Source organism: Oryzias melastigma, linkage group LG21 (assembly GCF_002922805.2).
Source record: "Oryzias melastigma strain HK-1 linkage group LG21, ASM292280v2, whole genome shotgun sequence".
In the NCBI taxonomy this organism is placed as follows: Eukaryota; Metazoa; Chordata; class Actinopteri; order Beloniformes; family Adrianichthyidae; genus Oryzias; species Oryzias melastigma.
Window position 1 is genome coordinate 1982863 of NC_050532.1, and position 19973 is coordinate 2002835.

Here is a 19973-nt window from a genome sequence, read left to right on the forward strand (position 1 = left end):
AAATGTTCTCATGTTGTTCTAGTGCTGTTCAGACCATTGAAAAAAGGGTTGTTTTAGGTGATCGTCATCTTGATCTTTTACTGACATCTGAAAAACCTGATGAAACCAGATTTTAAAAAAAAATCTTAAATGAACTTCGGTTTAAAAACAGACTTTACCATCCATCCATCTATTTTTGTGACTGGTGAATCTCTTTCTTACGAGCCTGCTCCAGCTACTGTTGGGTGAAGGCAGGTTCACCCTGGACGGGTCGCTAGTCCACTGCAGGGTCACACAATCACACATACGCACCCAGGGACGATTTAGAGTCGTCAATCAACCTATGAAGCATGTTTTTGGACTGTGGAATGAAGCTGGAGAAAACAAGCAAACTCCACATAGAAAGGTCCCAGCAGGGATTTAAACCAGGGCCTTCTCATGGTTATGCTAGAGTGCGAACCACTACACCACCGAAAAGACTTTCCACTTTCTTCTAATGTGCTATATTTTTTTTCAATTTGTCTTCCAAGCAAATGAGAAAAGTGCAGCTTTAAGTTCCAAATTGTATTAAATACATTCAGTGTTTTTTTTTTTTTAAGAGCCTTTTTTTGTTATCTTTGACCTCCAATTTAGTAGCTGTATATTTGCCGGTTTTATCTGTAGGATTCCTTAAGCCAGGAGACTCAACAAGAGCTGACGGTCAAAGTCTTGAGCGGCGTGACTCATTCTCAACCAGCTCAGCTTTATTTACAGGAAGTAATTGCTTGTTGAGTCTTTGTTTTAATGCCCTCTTATTCTATCATGGGAAACTGTCTTCTAGTCCACTAACAAATGGAGTAACTAGTGACTTATGTCTCCCAGATGCCTCCAAACCCGACTGAGCTGAGCTGACTTAAATTATACCTTTGTTCTCCTGACTGAGACACTGTTTTCAACCAGAGGACTCAAACCAACACTGGTAACCGCTCAAACAGGACTAAATAGTGGCTATGCCTGTGTTTGTTGCACATGAATCAACTGTGGTCCTCTAATATGATACTGAACTGTGAGCCTGTAATAAAAGTGAAGCACAATTGAAGCTCTGCCTCAGTCCTACTGAAGCACATTCAGCTGTTTACTGTCTGAAACGTGTTCCTCTATGTTCTTCTGTGAACCATCAGTGCTGAGGGCTTTCTCCCTCTAGATTGATCAGTTGAAGAATTTCATGGGTGACACCCCTGGTCCAGAATTTCCTCTTAAAAAAAAGGTTCTGGTCCTCGTGCTTCTGGACACTTTAAACCAAAAACTTCTGTGTGCGAGGCAGAAACCTTTGGGCAAGAATATGGCGGTGCTGCAGCTGAGGCTGTTTGACATGCATCAAAATCATCTATAAGAGTTCAAAGAAAGGAAAAAAAATGTTTTTCTCATGGTTGTGCATGGGAGACTTCATGTTTAAAGTTTAAACTTCCTGGGCTCGCCTCGCTCGTGGATTCTGCTCTGAAGGAACGGAGTGACAGCTCGTCAACTGCGACCCAAAGTCCGGCTAATAACAGAAGTCGGCGGTTAGCCACATATCTGCTCATTTTATCAACAAAACTCACTCTACTCAGAGCTGCGGGATAATATTATGGGACAAAATGAAACCACCATATCAAAAGGCGCTCCAACGCTCAATTTCATTGCATAAAATGGCATTAAAGCTTTGGTGAGCCAGCCCGTTGGTCACAGCTCACGGCTGAGGTTCACCTAACTCACAAGATATGGGTCAGGTGAACTTCGGTGTTGTTTTCAGCACCTGTAGTCTCTCAAATTTTTATAAATATCATCCATCGTGAGAAAAATGCCACAAAAACATGTTAAAAACACCAAAAACTCAATTTTCATTGAAGTGATTCTTCAGTTCCAAGTTACAGACTGTAAGCAGGTTGTCTTCTCTAGGGGTCTGACAGCTTGTTTGTGGTCCAGCTGGTGTTTTTTCCTCACCGTAGCTTTTGGGGTAGTTTTATTTTTCCTCACAATCTGGCAGTGTAATTGTTTTTATCAACACTGTTGCTTTTTTCAGGTCTGAACAAAAGACTTTCTCCTCCCGGTTTTGTCTCCACGATTAACGGTGATTTGTTGCTGCTTCATTAGATTACTCAAAGCTTGAGAGCCAAGAAATTAACCATTTTTAAAAATGGACATGAGTAATTGATGTCAATCATTCACACAGTGAGAAGTTTTTTACTGACTCAATGTGATTCCAGTGATTCAGTTTTGATGGCTTCTTTACAAAACAAATAAAACCAATTTCTTTATGGCACTTTTTGACTCTATCTGGACCCTTGTTCTTATTCTTCTTATTCTTATCCAGCCTTTCATAAGTATTGATCTACTGCTTTCAGATGTATTGAACATAGATTGTGCTTTCAGTGTTGGGTTTCAGGACGAGTGTGCGTGTATTTATAGAACATGTTGAAAGAGAAATTGTCGGCTGTGGTTTATAGACGGTGAGGCTCAAAATAAAAACAACAAATGCTAAATGTGATCCGGCAGTAAAGCTTTCAGTCACATTGGAACTGCTTTGTTAACCGTCTACAGATCCTGACCTAAAATGTTTAAAGTAAAAACTCTTTTATGAGACCCCCTTTCTTTTTATAGTTCTTCAAAAAAAAGAGTTTGAGGAGCCCACTCTAAATGCTGTTTCAGATTATGAGGAGAGTTTACTTTTTACTTTTTTTGTGCCTCTAATAATTAAAATTTGATTTAAAAAAAACGATCATTTGTAACTGAAATTATTTGTAGATAAAAATCCAAAGGAGACTCATCAAATGGGTTTTCTTTAAAGCTTGAATTTCTTCCACTCAAAACAGTTTAATAAGTCACATTATGTTTTATTAGAGAACATTCCACCTGTTTTCTGAGGAAGCACAAAATGGTTGTAAAAATTATGAGATTGATTTGACACAATGATCAAATGATATCAAATGAAAAAGTGAAATAAATTTGAAACACAAATCAAAAAGTAATAATCTATTTATTGTATTCCTCATCCTACTGCTTTTCTTTCTAACTGTTCTCTGTCACCTCCTACAGAAATGTATTTGTGTCGATCATAAGCTTATAATTACATCCTTTTTTAGAGAAAACCAACTGTTCTTCTAAGAGTTTTTGTCCTGAAGGAGTTTAAAGAACCATTTCCACAATAAAAGCATTAATTCTTTTAAATAGGATACAGTCTTTATTTCCATTTTATTATAACGTGTTGTGTCTTCATGCCTGAGTTTTGGTGCTAGTATCTGTTTAAAATGGTGGGGGGGTTTTAACATGGAGGCCTCTAGACTTTTGTTGGGTGACTCATCTGCGTCCTATTGGTAACAGCTGAGTGAGGTGGTCGCTCATTACAGGATCAAAATTAAATTATTTATGTCAAAATTCTTGTTTGATTTCTCAGATTTTTTTTTTTATTCCTAAAAAATGTTAACATAATTGTTACACACAAAATACTAATTTCTGTGCATAAAAATAATTTCTCTACATAAAATAGTAATTTGTGCACACAAAATACTAATTTCTGTACATAAAATACTAATTTCTGTGGATTAAACATAGAATAATAATTCCTGTATATAAAACGATAATTTGTGCTGAAAAGTACTAAATTATGTGCACAAAATACTAATTTCTGTTTATAGAATAGTAATTTGTTCACCCAAAATATTAATTTCTGTACATAAAATATCAAGTTCTGTGGATGAATTTTTTTGGGCATAGAATAACAATTTATGTGCATAAAATAGTAATTTGGCACACAAAGTACTAAATTATGTGCATAAAATAGTCATCTGTGCTGAGAAAGTACTAAATTATTTGCAGAAAATACTCATTTCTGTTTATAAAATAGTAATTTGTGCACTCAAAATATTAATTTCTGTACATAAAATACTAATTTCTGTGGATAAAATAATTGTTGAGCATAGAATAACAATTTTTGTGCATAAAATAGTAATTTTGCACACAAAGCACTAAATTATGTGCCTAAAATATTAATTTCTGTACATAGAATAATTATTTGTGCATGAAATAATATTTGTTTATAAAATAATCTGTGCACACAAACAACTAATTTCTGTTCATGTAATAATAATTTCTGTGCATAAATTATAGTCATTTGTGCACCCAGAATGTTAAGTCGTAGTCACAAAATGATGGCTAAGGTTTTGGATTAAAAGCTATATGTTTCTTTAATTCTACTAATATACGTCTCATTCTTTCAGTTTAAACATTTTCAGGTTTGAATTTGTTTTGACAGGCTCTTGAACTTTCCTCATTTAAAAAATCCTCCAGATGTATTCATAGTCATTATCTTCTCTTTTTCTCCCGTTTGCTTTCATGTTTATATCCTATTTTCCGCTGCTATAGAAAACCTTTGACATGTTTAGTCTGTATGGAAATGTTCGAGTGTTGGTTTTGAACGTCTCTGTTATATTTGAAGTATCCTGTTTTTTGGTTTTATTGAGTGCGGGTCAAACCCTCCGTCCTGATCCTGCAATCGTTTGTATAAATAAAATCCTCACGCTAACAGAGAAGGGGTCTCATCCACTCCTCTTTTCCTCCTGCTCCCCTGCTCTGTCTGCAATCACCTATTCTTAGAGCTTTTCCAGTTGCCTCATCGGAAAACCATCCAGTGAGGGTCAGGAAAGTGGAAATGCACAGAAAGCTTTGGGGGTGCTAGTGATTCATTTTATATTTCATTTTATTTAGGGGATTTCTTTTAAATATATTCAACTTTTTATCTTAAAGAAAGAAAAACATTTGTTTTCTCACATCAAAAATCCTCTGATGCAGCAGGATTTTACTGAATCCTTCTATTCATTTTTTGGACTGGTTGTACAAACCATAAACTTGGATTATTAGATTACAGTTTGTAATTAAAATCATCAAAAAAGCTGAAAACCAGTCATTAATTCTGCTTTTACAATTTCACTCTTAACTATGAGCGAAAAACTGAAAAAACGCAATATAAGAATCAGCTGCACTTTTTCAAGAATTGTTTTATTTTACTCTTAATCAGTGTGTAATCTGGATATTTTCTAGAGGTTCCTCTGTATTTAAAAATTATTTTTCAGATCTAAACGTTAACACACTAGAAAAAAGTCATTATTTCTGATTAAAAGAAATAAGACTTCAGGTTGAAATTCTTTGGTTCTAAATGTCAGGGTGGTGATTTCCTGATGCTTTTGTCCTAAATATCCTGTTTTGTATTTTTTATTTTTAGGATTGAGATTGAGGATTCTGAGGCTGTGGGTATCTCCAACATCATTTCTAATCTGATCACCATGTTTCCACGGAGCATCTTAACCGCACTACCCAGCGAACTCTTCACTTCCTTCATCAACTGCCTCACTCTGCTCACATGCTCGTTTGGACGCAGCGCCGCCCTGGAGGAGGTGGTGAGTACTGCATTTCCAATTTTCAATGTGTCAGTACCAAATCCAAGTCCCTGTTTGGTCAAAGTTCAACTTAACCTTCAATGGTTGTGTGTTTTGTACATAGAGCCTGAAAATTGTTGTTAAAACTTGCATAGAACACAAGAGTTTTATCCTGAAACGCACGTTTACGTAGACTTTTCAGTGTAAATGGTCGCTTGAATGTGTTTTGGTGAGGTCGGTGTGAAGGTAGTATTACACTGTTCAGTTGAGTTGGCTGTAAATATTAAAATATATGCTGATAAATACCGGTCAACTATAACTGATATATTAGGTTCTGTCATGAATGAAAATATTCTGATTTTTTTCTCATGAAAGATTTAAAGTTTGACCTTAAACAATTTTTTGTTATGATTTCCTGGTTTTTGCTTTTGTGTTCTTCATTGTTTTGGTGTTTCATGATTTATTCTTAAAAAAGCTACCGGCTCTCAGGTATTGTTTTTAAGAATAAAATGAAAAGAGTAACATTTTCAGGTTTAATTTCTGACATTAGAGGATTTCTCTAATGTAAATATGTATTGAAAGTAGGGCTGTGTGATAAAATCGATCTAAGCTTAAAAGATCAATAATCAATGTCATAAATGTAGAGATCGATCTAACACAAAGTTAAACCCTCCTAGCTTGATGCTAACCTATAATGGTATTTCCCATAGGACGGCTAATGCTAAGCTTCGGTCAACTTAGACATACGTTGTTGACTAAATGAACATCTTTATAAAATCACATGGATTCATTTTACAAACTCTTTTATGGAAATATCTTTGAAAGAAACCAGTTGTGGTCTAAGAGGCACCGTTTTTTTCTGGAATAAGGTTAAATGCTATAGCGCGATCGCCACCTAGTGGCTAAACGGAAACGCCCTCCAGGAGAGGCAGAACAATTGTAGATGGTATTAACAATCTCATTATAATTTCACTAATAAATTTTACAATTTGTGAACTGTATCAGATTAATATGGAAATATTCAAAACATATAAAGATTATTAATGTATTTCTAAACAAATGTGTCTACATGTGTAAACTCAGAATTGAATTAAGAGGATCAAAAAAGTTGGGGAAAAAAATATGAATCGAATCAATCCAGACCTAAACTGAAACCACTACCACAGAGTGAAGTGTTTTCAGTTGAAAGTCTGTGTTTTGGTCTGATGGTGTTCCACAGCTGGATAAGGACGACATGGTTTACATGGAGGCCTACGACAAGCTGCTGGAGTCGTGGCTGAAGCTGGTGCAGGACGAGCAGCATTTCCCGCGAGGCTGCTTTGTCCAGCCAGCCATCCAGGTCTTCAACTCCTACATACAGTGTCACTTGGCAGCTCCTGACGGCACCCGCAATCTGGTGAGGGACTTCAAAAATAAAACCTCTGTACTGATGAGCAAAATGTAACATTTTGAAAAATGTATTTTGTTAAACAAATTGCTATCTGTCTGTGACCTGTCAGTCTGTCAACGGCATATCGTCTCATGAAGAGGAGGAGATTAACGAGCTGCAGGAAGATGACAGAGAGCTGTTTTCAGACCAGCTGTCCAGCATCGGCATGCTGGGACGTGTGGCGGCTGACCACTGTATCCCTCTGCTCACAAGGTAATCAGGAACTAAAGATTTGCACCATTTCAGACTGCAGATTTACCAACAAGATTTATTCTAGTAGTCATATTTTAATATTAAAATGTTTTACTATAACATTTAACAGTACTAGTGACTTCGTTACACAAATTAAATTGTTTTATTTTGCTCTGGTTGTTTCTGTTATTAATAATCGTTCATGGTGTAGTATTATTCTTAGGAGGTTAATTAAGATATTGTCTCTCTACATCAGGGTGTTCATTACAAAGGATCTGTAAGTAGATCGCAGGCAGTCAGAAATAAAGATTAAAAACATTTTTTTAATTATGTCAGTGAATAATCATCCTCACTGAAGTCTTGGCCAGTCGAGCATCCTTTGATACATATGTCACTACACATGCGTGTGAGTGCCGGATGGGGGATGGACCGGAACATTCTGCCTGCCATCAGAGAGCTTCTGCCGGTGCAGCTGCGCACCAGAACCCAGGCAGAGGGCCGCTCTGGTCCACAGGAGTATTTATTGAGGCCCCGTTAGACGGCATGCCTCCTCGATGCGAACTAGGACCAAAATCCCCGGTCTGACCCAGCAGTCCTGCCACGACACCTGCTGCCGGATCAACGGGTTCCGCCCAAGGGATCCGAGCCCACTCAGGCAGCAGTGTCATCCAGAAGCATGCGCTTCTCAAGCCCTGCTGTAGGGCCAGGGGCCCGGTGGGGCTGTGTGGCGTTATCGCTACACGTGCTGCCCAGCCAGGCCCGCCACCCATTAGAAAGCCTGAGTGGGTGTAGGGAGGTCCCCACTCCAGCTCCTGGGGATACCTGTCTGATACTGCCAAAAGCTTATGCTTGTCTCAAAGATTAATACAAAAAAGTCCTGAGCACCAGATGTGGAGTTTTTATTCCACCTCATCTTCAGAAAGATGTGAGTGTTCCGTGTCAGACTGTAGATTATTTTTTCACGACTGGCCTGAGGTCTGTGACTCAAAAAGAACCTAGAACCCAGAGCTGCCGGTGCCCTCTAACCACTAGGTAGATCTTTTAGGAGTTAGTCATTTCAAAAGTAGATCACATGCCACAAAAGTGTGAGCACCACCGCTCTAGCCCAAAGGATTTAGGTTTTGTTTTTTCTTTTTTTCTAAAAAATAATAAATACATAATAAAAAAAAAAAGGCAGCTCATTTGTTAGTTTTTCTAAGACTTTTCTTTTTTGTTTGTGTAATTTTCTACTTTGTTTAGCTTAAATCACCAATAAGAAAAACTATTTTTTGGATTTGGATAAAAATTTTGAAAAAATAGTAAATATTTAAGAAAAATCTGAAAAACATCAAATCGCCCACCTGCATAAATCTGAATATAACTGATTTTGTCAATGATAATTTGTGTTTTAAAAATCAAAGTTTTATTCCAAATTAAATAAATGAGGATTAAATTTGACACATCTAAATGTATTTATTTATTTTTATAAGATTAGTTTAAAAATTAAGAAAATGTTTCTTTAAAAAAATAAATGTAACAGGTGAAATAGTTTGCAGTTGCAGGAAGACGACTGGACTGACCCACTTTTGTCCCATTTTGATATTTTTCTCAAATGAGTCTTGAATAAAAGCATCACCATCAATCTGGCATTAGAAGTTCTGTATTGTTGTGACTGAACTGTTGCTTCATGCTTCTATTGGTAACGGTTGTGTTCTAAAACTGCAGCCTTCTGGAGGACCGCGTCAACCGGCTCCACGGCCAGCTCCAGAGGACTCAGCAGCACCTGATGGCCTCAACTGACCTGGAATCAGTGGACCGCAAAGTCCTGGACGACCTCTATGAGGACATCCACTGGCTCATCCTGGTTTCCGGTTAGCAGCCAAACCAAAGCTGGGATTTTCATTGTATTTTCTTCTTTTTTTTTATTCTCAAAACACAGTAATTAAAAGTCTTCTAACCAAAAACCAACGTTTTCTCTTCTGCTTGACCAGTTTGAGCACATTTCCAAAACTAGTTTAGGATCATGTTGCAAGAAAGCGCCATATAACTTGTAATAATTCACAGACGCAGTACCGAAGGCACTCAAAATAAAGTTAACAAGCAGTCCTGAGACTTTCATACAATATAAATTGTTTTTATTGGGCTGACAGATGGATTTTCCAGAGAAGTCTCCACAGTTTTATTGGCTTCGAGAGCGACAGAAGCCTAACAAGAGAACCCACCCTGTTCTGTGGTTCAACCTAATGAAATAATGTCTGGATTATTATTTTTCAACAATAGGACTAGATATCCCTGTCCTCTTAACAAAAGTTTAAAAAGATGTTTGTGAGCTATTATTTTTAAGCAGTTTTAGTGAAATCCATATTTTAGTTAATTCAAAAATAATCAGTGTCCTTTGAATTTCTAAGTCACTTTTGCTTGTTGTGATGTCATCCCTGCGTGTGTGGTCTCTGCAGGGTATCTGCTTGCGGACGATCCTCAGGGAGAAACCCCGCTGATCCCCACCGAGGTGATGGAGTTCTCCATCAAGCATTCGACAGAAGTAGATCTCAACACCACCCTGCAGATTCTGGGGTCACCGGGCGAAAAGGCCTCCTCCATACCGGGCTTCCACCGCACAGACTCCGTCATCAGGTACCATTTTTAAAATTGTATTTTTAACTCCATCAGTTCAGATGAATGGTCTTCAGTAGAGGGACAGCAGTTGTGACATCTCCAGGTTGGTGAATTGAAGCTATAATTTGAGTTCTAGGATAGTTTTTATTTTTCCCTGAAATGAATCTATTTCCATGCCATGTTTGACATTTTTCAGCTTCAGTAGTTTTGCTGTCTAATCAGTTTTTAGGGTCTGTTCAGCTTATATGCTAATATTTATATATGTTACACAGCATAAGGCAGAGGCTTTATTCCGCTGGGGTCATTGTTTCTGAATGGAAGATTGGTGGGATAAGCAGAGGGAAGGATTTAATGTTGGCAGCATTAAATAATGTATCTATTAAGTCATGTGATCACCCTGAAAAGTAATGCCATCATGTCAGAAAGCAACTATTGCTGTTTAAAATGTTTTTGATTAAAGTGAGGTTTCTTGTTCAGCGGGCCATTTGAAATACGAACGGATCATTTAAAATTTTCTCTTTTATGTGTCATTCTCAAACAGCCATGGAGTTAAATAGTTTAGCTTCGTCAGAAGTGGTTTTTGGGGGTTTTGATGTTTAAGACATTTAACCCTGTAGAACCTAAGGCTTAAAACTCAGTTTTGTCTGCTTTTGAATTTACCTCTGTATTTTCAGTTTGAAAGACTACTTGCTTGCTTATTTGGTATCCTTTTAATCAGCACAACCTCACTATGTGACACTACCTTTATTTTGTTATTTTTTCCATATTTTATTCAAACACTAGACATAATTTCACACAAAAACTGAAAATTCTGCCTGGAAAAAAACAGATTCATTTTGCTGTGGAAACCCCCAAAATGTTAAACGAACTGTTATTGATTGAAAGTTTTAGGTGTAATTTCATAAACACAAGAAGAACAAATTTTGTCAATCATCTAATTTACATGTTTTTGAATGAAAAAAGTAACAACAAAAAAACAAATCCAGTTCCTCACAGTTCAAGACCCACTCTGATGAAAATGGTGTTTTGAACTTGTTCTTGTGGCATTTTTCTGATGATCGCAGACACATATAAAGAAAATTAAGCTACAATTGTATTTTTAATGTTTTTTTTAACCAAATTGTTGTAAATCAGGAGCAGACAAAACTGTATGACTGGATATTTACTATATTGAAACTAAACCCTAGAAAATGACTTTTTTTTTTTTTTTTGGCTAAAGTGACATAATCATATCAAAAACAACTGGAAATGTGTTTAAAATGAATCAGAAGACAATCGAATGGGACATTAATCCTCTCTGAACTCTGAACCACAAACCTAACATCAGGTGCGTTTCTCTGCTTTAGAACCTGCAGCCTGTAAAACACTAACAGAGGTCAGGTTTAGTGCGGTTAGAGTGCAGCCTGCAGTTCATCCGACTCCACAGGGAGCGCACACACAAACACACGGGTGATAAAAAAGAGCTCCATAAAAATGTCACTCCTGTTGTCACACGAACATAAACTAGGAAAAAGGAAAAGCTCATCTGTTACTTTGTTGAAAACATTTGGTTGAATAAAGTTAATTTGAATGTTTTAAATTTCATTTTCTTATGAACTGATTTGGTAAATACATGAATCATTTTAGAAATGAAGTAGAGAAATCATTAAATGTAATTGTTTACGCAGTCGCGTTTATTTAGTTCTATTAATTTATTTTGGATTTATAGCTTAAAATATTTTCTCTTGTCTTTTATTTTTATGTCCTTTTCATATATTTTAACATTTTAATACCATCTTCAGAAATTTAAGTGTATAAATCAGATGAAATTGATGATTTTTTAAATGATTCGTTTTAATGATTTCTGCTGGCGGTTGAGCTTAAAGTGACCCGAGCATGGAAGTGTGGCTGTAGTTGTTTTTAGCAGAAATGATTTCTTTTTTTATCAACAATTACTTGAGCACCCTGAGGTGCTGAAAGCCTCTTGTTGCCTTTAAGCAGCTGCAGAGGATGCTCTTCTGGTAATGAGTGACGACAATAGACAGTCGCAGCAGGCGGTGATATTGTCTGCTGAAGGTCATTTAGCCCTTCTGCTATCTAGATTGTTCATTATGCAGAGGAGTGTGTGTGCCAGTGATGACAGTGAGACGGGCCGATGGCGTCGGGTTACCCAGCAGCGAGAGGCTGACCTCGGTTCTGTAAATGTCGGCGTGGTTTTGTTTTCTGCAGACAATGTGGACCTGTAATCCACTTTAAGCCCTCTGTCTCTGTGTCCTTTAAAATGCTGTGTGGGCCTGATGGTGCAGCCGGGTGTGCTGCAGGGACAGAACACGGACACCCACCAGGATTGAAGATTAGGAAGGGTCGCAGAAGCAAATGATGCATCACCGATCCCTGAGACAATGGCAGGAATCTCCACGAGTCGTCTGCAGACATACCTGGATGTGTTTTGGTTATCAGAGGGGAATGGCACTGAAAATCCTGACTGCAAGTTCCAAGGTCACACCAGCTGCAGCTCATCTTGCTGATATCCTTGGCAATCTTGTCCGCTAATGTCTGCGACGACACTCGCTTATATAGAGCCGCATCGGCCGCGTGCTTACCTTCAACCTTCCATGGGGATTTGCCACGGGTTTCCAGGATGTCAACACCACTGAGGCTTCAGGAAGTGTCTGCATGTGTACCACATTTTCTGGAGTATAAGTCACGGGAACCAAGAAAATGCATAATGAAGAAAAAACGTATACCTGTAAACCCAGTTCCAGAGTATAATCCCACTTTTGGGAGAAAAGCGTAATCCATAATGATGCGCTCACCATGGCTTCCTGTTCCTCTGCTGCCATTTTGTAACCCGTAAGAGTGATTGGTCCGAGTTGCTCTTAGCCATCAGATCTTTGGGAACTGCTGTCGCCGGTCATGAATGAGCTTGTTTAAAGTCCACACTCCTTCCACTAAAAAGGGCTCAGGAGAAGCTGTCAATCAAATGTTTGAGGCGGGGCCAGCGGACACCACAAGTTTTTACTGAGGCATCCGATTGGTCAGTTTATAACTTAAGTAACTTGAAATAAAGAAAAAAAAGAAAGATGTTAAGAAGAAGGCATCAGCAAGAGTGGCTATTCTGACAAATAAAATGACTGAGTAATAACTGTCTATTTCTCAGTGGAAGTCTATGAGGTTTTGGCTTCTTGAAACCAGAAGGCACTTCCTGTTTGGAACACGAGAGGGGTTGAGATGTCCAGTGATTTCTACAGTCAGTGGGTCACACCAAATGCAGCAAATTCCTTGCTCAATGCTTGTCCAAAAATATGTTCATAAACTAGATGTTAGCAGGAAACAATCACACTAGGGCAACTTCTTGTTAGTTGGAAAATAACAAATATATGAGCCAAAATAATTCTTTTTTGTAAATCACAAATAAGTCGTTCGTGAGTAGAAGTTGGACTTCTGGGCAAACAATGCAAAAAGACGTGACTGGAGATTGATTTTTGCATCAGGTTTTGGTTAAGAGGATATGCCTCCCCCCCCTCAAAAGGTGCAGAAATGCTGGAATATATTTAGAGGTTACCCTGCAAAAACAAGCCCCTTAGAAATGTCAAAAATTCTTACTCCATTGGGTTTTTTAAGATTTTCCTTAAAAAAATGCAAGATAATTTGTTAATTACGAAGCCCCTAAAGGGACAAAAGCAAATTGAATAAAAATTTAGTAAAAATTAAAATAGAAAACTTTTTTTTTCTTCAATTTATAGAAAAAAACCTTTTTTTTTTACTTAAAAAAACATTTCAGTTACTTTTAGGGCCAGTTTACAAACTATATGTTTTTTTTTTTTAAATCTTGTATATTTCCGAGAAAAAAGTCGTAACTGTTAAATTACGAGAATAAATTTGTATATTTATGACTTTAAAAGCCATAGGCTACATTTATTTCTTTATTTTTGTAAAGTCATGAGATTAAAAGTCATACATTTACAAGATTTAAAGTAATACATTTACAAGACTTAAACCTGTAGATTTATGAGATTTAAAGTCACTAGCTTAAGAAAAATGATGAACAAGACGGAGCACAAGACAATTTTTACTTTAAGATTATATTTTTGCTGTGTACTGAGTGGATTTAAATTTCCTCATCTTCTCCATGTTAGGTTTTTGTTACACTAAACATACACCTTTAAAGCTAAAGACATGCAAACATACTAATAAAAGAATGGCTTCTCTTCTTGATACGATCACGTTTTCCAGGTTTCTGTGCAGTTTCTTGGGTTCCTCATTCTCATGCTCTCCTGTCCCTCAGGTTGCTGTCCGCAGTCTTAAGAACGTCAGAGGTGGAGTCCAGAGCGACCAGAGCGAGCCTGACGGAGCTGCTGAGCCCTCAGATGGGGAAGGACATCGTGTGGTTCCTCAGACGCTGGGCAAAGTCGTATCTGCTTGTGGATGAGAAGCTCTACCAGCAGGTCAGAGGATCCACATCATCATGTTCCAGCTCATTCTTCTTGTTTTATTCTAGTCAAATAAACTTTTTAATATTTTTCCCCTAATAGCTTTACATGTGTCCTTGTGTGTGTGTTTTTTTTTTTTCTTCTATAGATCAGTATCCCACTGAGCACAGCATTCGGGGTAGACACAGAAGGCGCCCAGTGGATTGTGGGATATCTGCTGGAGAAGGTGATCAATAACCTGTCGGTGTGGAGCTCAGAGACGGATCTGGCTAACGACACTGTGGAGCTGCTGGTGACGCTGGTAGAGAAAAGAGAGCGGTGAGGAGAGCAGCCGAAAAGTCAATCAAAGATATGTAATGTCAATGAGATTTTTGGAGGAAGAAGCTTTAAACATTAAAGAAAGACCATATTTAAGATTTGTGTTTTTATGTATACCTGGTTGCAGTCCAGCGCCTCACAGAAGGTGAAATGTAATGTAGATGGTTTTTGAGTGATGATTTTTTTTTTCCTTTAACCCCTCTCATCTGATCAGAGCAAACATCGTGGTTCAGTGTGAGAGCTGGTGGAGTCTGGCCAAGCAGTTCGCCAGCCGCAGCCCCCCCCTGCACATGCTGTCCAGCTGCGTGCAGAGGTCCCTGATGAAAGCTCTGGTCCTGGGGGGCTTCGCTCAGATGGACTCCGACACCAAGCAGCAATACTGGGCAGAGGTAACTGTTCCAAAGTAACACTAAGCACAAATAATTCAAAGTACTAATTTCTTTAAAGGATTAAATTCACATTTTAGGACATAGTTTCTGTAGAGCGGCAGCAATTCATTAGAAATTCCCCTCTGAGTTGTGGCGCTCTATGTGACTGTTGGTGTTTAGTAATCCCTCCTCCACTTCCTGTCATCCATCTGTTTACATGCCCCCCTGTTAGCTTACAAACCCAAGCTAACATTAGCGGTGTAGCAAAAATGACGAGCAATATCAGAGTCAGATTCCAGCTCAGACGAGGAAAACAAAGACGTTCATGGATCTATTTGTCTGCAAGTGGATACATCAGAATGGAGCAGAGCATGGAGCTTGCGGCCCAACCAGCATATTTTTTACTTTTTCTTGTCTGCTACTAATTCACAATGTCTTAATAAGTAATAAATGTTATTTAAGCTTAATGTCATTTATAAATGTCCTCCGTTCTGAGAAAAATGCCACAAGAACGTGTTAGAAACACCATTTTCATCAGAGTTGTTATTTGATTATTTATGAATTCTATTTTATGGACAAAAAGCTGACAGTTTATATGAATATGTCTTGCTTTTATACACTAAATTGAAGAATTTCAGCCGCAAATAACTGAGAAAAAAACATTTTCAGGGGTTTATCGCTTATTTATGCAGGAAATTGTTTTAAATAATAACAGATTGCTGAAAAACAATGTATGACAGTCACATGATATAATTTTTACAAAAAGTTTATGCACCCGACTTATTTTTAAACTCGGTATTTAACCTGCTTTGCTGATTAAAATATTTGTCCTGTTGGTGGTAGGCGAGATTGATTTAGTTTTGGTTTTCATCCTAACTCGACCTGTTTCATTGGGAGGTGGCACGTTGAAGTAAAGTAGTCCCTCGCCATATTGCGGCTCACCTTTTGTGGTTTTGCTGCTTTGTGGATGTTTCCAAGTACAATTTTGCGTTCTTTTTTTTAAAGCCCACTGTGTTCTACATCTTGACTTTGTAATTGCATTTGAAACAAGAATTGTATTTAATTTAGGAGAATACTTTTTGTTTTCTCTTACCTCTAACACTGGTCCACCCAATGGGATGACATGGAGCTCCACAATCAAGGCTCAAGAATGCCATAAAGCTTCATCAGTAACACCCTGGTCTTGATCCTCCTCCCGTGTGAATAAGGCAATCCTCCCCTCGCTCCTCGTCTTTGTTTAACAGGCTGAGTAGTAAATGGAGGCGCAAAGCCTCTGCGACTCCAGAGTAATTGCTGGGAGTGTACACGTTGGACTGCAGCTGCTGCTCGGCTCAGCTGTTCTCCATGAACTCTGACAGCCTGTGTGAGGAGGAAGAGGAGGGAAGGAGCTTGCAGTTGATCAAACACTCCCTGCATGTCAGCTCTTCATCACACTAAAGACAACACAGCTTTTCATCCTGGATCCAAATTGTTTATCCTGAACGACACTTTCAGACACATAATGGGTTTGTTTCTTCATGAAGTCGTTCCTTTGTGTTCTGTTAATTCTACTTAACCTCCACTCTGTATCCAGTTATGTTCAGATCCAGATTCTGGACTTGGCTGTCCCCAGAAGAATGTCTTTTGTCTCAGATTTTCTGTTGATTCTGATGGGACAGTTTCATCACATTCAGCTTATTTTGTCACGTTAACACCGAGCACTGCAGGTGTGCTTGTGGTGTTCACACTGAACAAGCACAGAGGGACTTCTTCTTTTTCTAATGTTTATTAGCACATTTTCTCCACCTACATTTGGAAGAGCCTCCATGGGAAACGTCAAAGCGGTGCAAATCCTGCCCTTGATTTAGGCACAAGACAGAAACAGTTTGGTTCGTTGCTAGCATCCTCGCAATCCTGGATATGGATTACTGTCATGTCGGGAAGTGTTCTTGGATTATTTTAATTTGGAAAAATAAAAGCAGAAGTCATTAGGCTTGTTGCTGTCTCTGGGTTCACCAGATACACCAAATCAATATGTGACTACCAACTACCTGGTTGGACAAAGCTTGACCTGGTTTAACTTGAAACGTGGATTCAACAGCCACGCGTTTTGTACGTAAAGTCTCAAAATGGTCGTTGAAATTTGCATAGCTATGCATGAACGCAGAATCCTGAAAGGAACGTTTAGAAGTGATCGCTTGAACGTGTGTTGGGTGGTGTAAAGGTTAAGGTGAGAGCTCCGTACTAGATTCACAACACTACTTAGAAACATTAAAAAAAGACCCTCCAGACTGTCTAAAACGTTTGCTGTCGTAGTGTTTTTGATCAAACCCGGATCAGCCCTTAAAGTTCTGTCTGTCAGCATCGTTTTGGATCAGAAAAATGCAAAGCAGTTGGGGAGATTTGCAGTAGTTATTGGTCATGTTTAATCTTTCACACAAACATTTGCATTTTCAGGTTTAATGCTCATTTTTTCAGGCAGAGATCAGTGTGAACAAGTATTTATTAAAATGAGAGTTGTTGCTGAGTTCTCACAGCCAAAAAGAGCTTCATGAAAAAGGGAAAGTTTTGGGGATATTTAAGGTTTTCCTAATTCTGCTGGAGACCAGAATCACCATAAAAGATGAGGAAAAAAGTGTAAATAACGTTTTTCTCTCACTTTGGTTTTTCTTTAGTTCCTTTAAAGACCCACTCCCATGAAAATGGTGTTTGAACATGTTCTTGTAGCACTTTTCTCATAATGGAGGACATAAAAACATTTAGATTAAAACTGCTTTTCTGAGAATTTCTTTATTCAAATCGTAAAGGATCAGGAGCCGATAAAAACCAGCGTCTGAAAAAGCTCAGGTTGTGTGGGCCTTCTCCGCTCCGATTCTAAATCCTCCACTTGTAGACAAATACATCCATGAATGTTTATGTTTGTTGAACCGCTAGTGTTAGCTTGGGGTTGTGAGGGGCGGGAGAGTTTGTAAGCAAAGGTATGCTGGGATCTCAACGTAGGGTTACTTCCACACCAATGGCCCCGCCCACAATTCAGGAGCGAATTTCTGATGATCTTGTACCGCTCTGCAGAAAAATGCCTTAACAACAATATTAATAAATAATATTACAATAGAAAAAACATAGTTGGAGTGGAACTTTAAATAAAACCAACACAATTGTAGCTAATTTCACTCTGTTACTCCTCCTGATCTTCAAGGTTCTTCATCCGCTCCAGCAGCGTTTTCTCAACCTCATCAACCAGGAGAATTTTGCTCAGATCAGCCAAGAAGAAGCTGTCAAACAGGAGATCGTCGCCACGCTGGAGGCGCTGTGCGGCATCGCAGAGGCGACACAGATAGACAACGTAGCCTCGCTCTTCTCTTTCCTCATGGACTTCCTGTCCAGCTGCATCGGCCTCATGGAGGTAAGAGTCCAACATAATCTCACTCTGATCTGATTACATTCAATCCAGAAACACAACACACAAATGTGAGGAAAATCACTGAAATACCAACTGGGAAAAACAGTGAAGTGATGGAGCTGAAAGGTTCTGCATGACGAGGGAGTGGATCGTTAAAGTTCCACTTTGATCAACTTTTGATCTATTTTCATAGTGGTACTTTAATTATGATTATGCCATTTTTTACCAAAAATGTGAAAAACTGTCTTTTTTTAGGACATAGTTTCTGCAGAGCGGCAGGAGTTCATTAGAAATCTGATTCTGTTAGGAGTAAGTCCGCCCCCACTTCCATCACCCACTTGTTTACTCTCTCTCACTAGCTTACAGCCCCTCATAACAAAAAGGGTGAGCACTATTGGAACTATCCAGATGTCCAGTTTTGATCCAGATTCACCTTTATTATAATCCTGTTGTTCCTGAGACTGTCTCTCCTCCTGTAGAAATGTCTGGTTACACTTATCTGAACTAAACACTAGTTTGTTTGCTTTTGTGAAACTGTTTTTATCTTGTAGGTTTACAGCAACACGCCAGAGACCATCAACCTCATCATTGAGGTTTTTGTGGAGGTGGCTCACAAGCAGATCTGCTACCTGGGGGAGGTGAGACTTGAAGGACTTACAAATGCTTCATGTGTTTCATTTTCCAAAGGAAAAAACATTTTTATTCTATTTAAAACACAGGGTGGAGAAAATAAGTATTTGATCTGATTTTGTAGGTTTGCCCACCTAAAAATGAACAGTCTGTCATGTTGATGGTAGGTTCATTTGAACAGTGAGAGATGATTTTTAATCTTCACTGGTGTCTGCATGTCCATCTTTGTCATGGGAGGGATCACACATCAGTGTAAGGGTGAGGTCATCTGGACCTCGTAAGAGATCAGGAGGGTTAGGAGGCTTTAACTGGTCTGTGTGAACCAGAACTCTGCTTGGTCACTAGGGGATCAAACACGTATTTCTATTAATGAAATACCTGCAAAATCAGCAAAGGATCAAATATTTATTGTATCCACTGTTTAACATACTTTCTTTTTTATTATTATTTTTGAGGTTAAAAACAATTTAAAAAACTTTACTGTGGAATATGCTTTTATTTTTGGAAGTGTTTTTGGTTCTCTTTGTCTGCTGAGTTCCGAGTGTTGAGGTGGCGTCTTCTCTCCTCAGATGAAGTCCATGAAGCTGTACGAGTTGTGTCTGACGCTGCTGCAGGTCTACTCCAAAAACAACCAGAGCAGGAAGCGGGGCGACGCCACCGCGGAGGAGGACCAGTACCAGGACCTGCTGCTCATCATGGAGCTGCTCACAAACCTGCTGTCCAAAGAGTTCATCGACTTCAGCGACACCGGTGAGCCCCGCCTCTCTGCTGCCCTGGAGGAGGTGCATTCTGACACTGAACGCGGTCGTTTGTGTTCAAGACGAGGTGTTCAGGAACCAGGACCAGGGAACGCCGGCGTCCAACCGGACGGTCTCAGCCGCAGACGTCGTCCTTTATGGAGTCAATATAGTTCTTCCTCTCATGTCTCAGGATCTTCTGAAGGTGAAAGACCGCCGCCGCAGCGCTGCATCTGAGGACACATGGAGCTGTGAACTTTTACACAGATTGTGTCGCTTTTGTGTTGCAGTTTCCCTCTTTGTGTAACCAGTACTACAAGCTCATCACCTTCATCTGCGAGATCTTTCCAGAGAAGATCCCACAGCTGCCTGAAGACCTCTTCAAGAGCCTCATGTTTTCTCTGGAGCTCGGCATGACCTCGTATCCTTCCATCCAAGAAGATTTTCTGAATGTTTTCCACGCTGTTCAAGGTTTTTTCTGTCCTTGTTTTCACTATTCTTCTTTCTTACTCCGCCTTTAAGTGAATATTTAGCCTCGCCA

General features: G+C 38.8%; 1 protein-coding gene across 1 annotated transcript in view; it reads left to right on the forward strand.

Moving 5' to 3' along the window:
* The window catches only part of xpo4 (exportin 4), a 58371-nt gene that overhangs the window by 34950 nt on the left and 3448 nt on the right, over positions 1 to 19973 (forward strand). Inside the window, exons 9-21 of the mRNA XM_024286773.1 lie at positions 5216 to 5390; positions 6589 to 6765; positions 6869 to 7011; positions 8695 to 8840; positions 9426 to 9603; positions 13853 to 14012; positions 14146 to 14315; positions 14530 to 14704; positions 17862 to 18068; positions 18617 to 18703; positions 19265 to 19445; positions 19516 to 19637; positions 19723 to 19853. Of these exons, the coding sequence (XP_024142541.1) occupies positions 5216 to 5390; positions 6589 to 6765; positions 6869 to 7011; positions 8695 to 8840; positions 9426 to 9603; positions 13853 to 14012; positions 14146 to 14315; positions 14530 to 14704; positions 17862 to 18068; positions 18617 to 18703; positions 19265 to 19445; positions 19516 to 19637; positions 19723 to 19853 (2052 nt within the window). The remainder of the gene's footprint in view (positions 1 to 5215; positions 5391 to 6588; positions 6766 to 6868; positions 7012 to 8694; positions 8841 to 9425; positions 9604 to 13852; positions 14013 to 14145; positions 14316 to 14529; positions 14705 to 17861; positions 18069 to 18616; positions 18704 to 19264; positions 19446 to 19515; positions 19638 to 19722; positions 19854 to 19973) is intronic.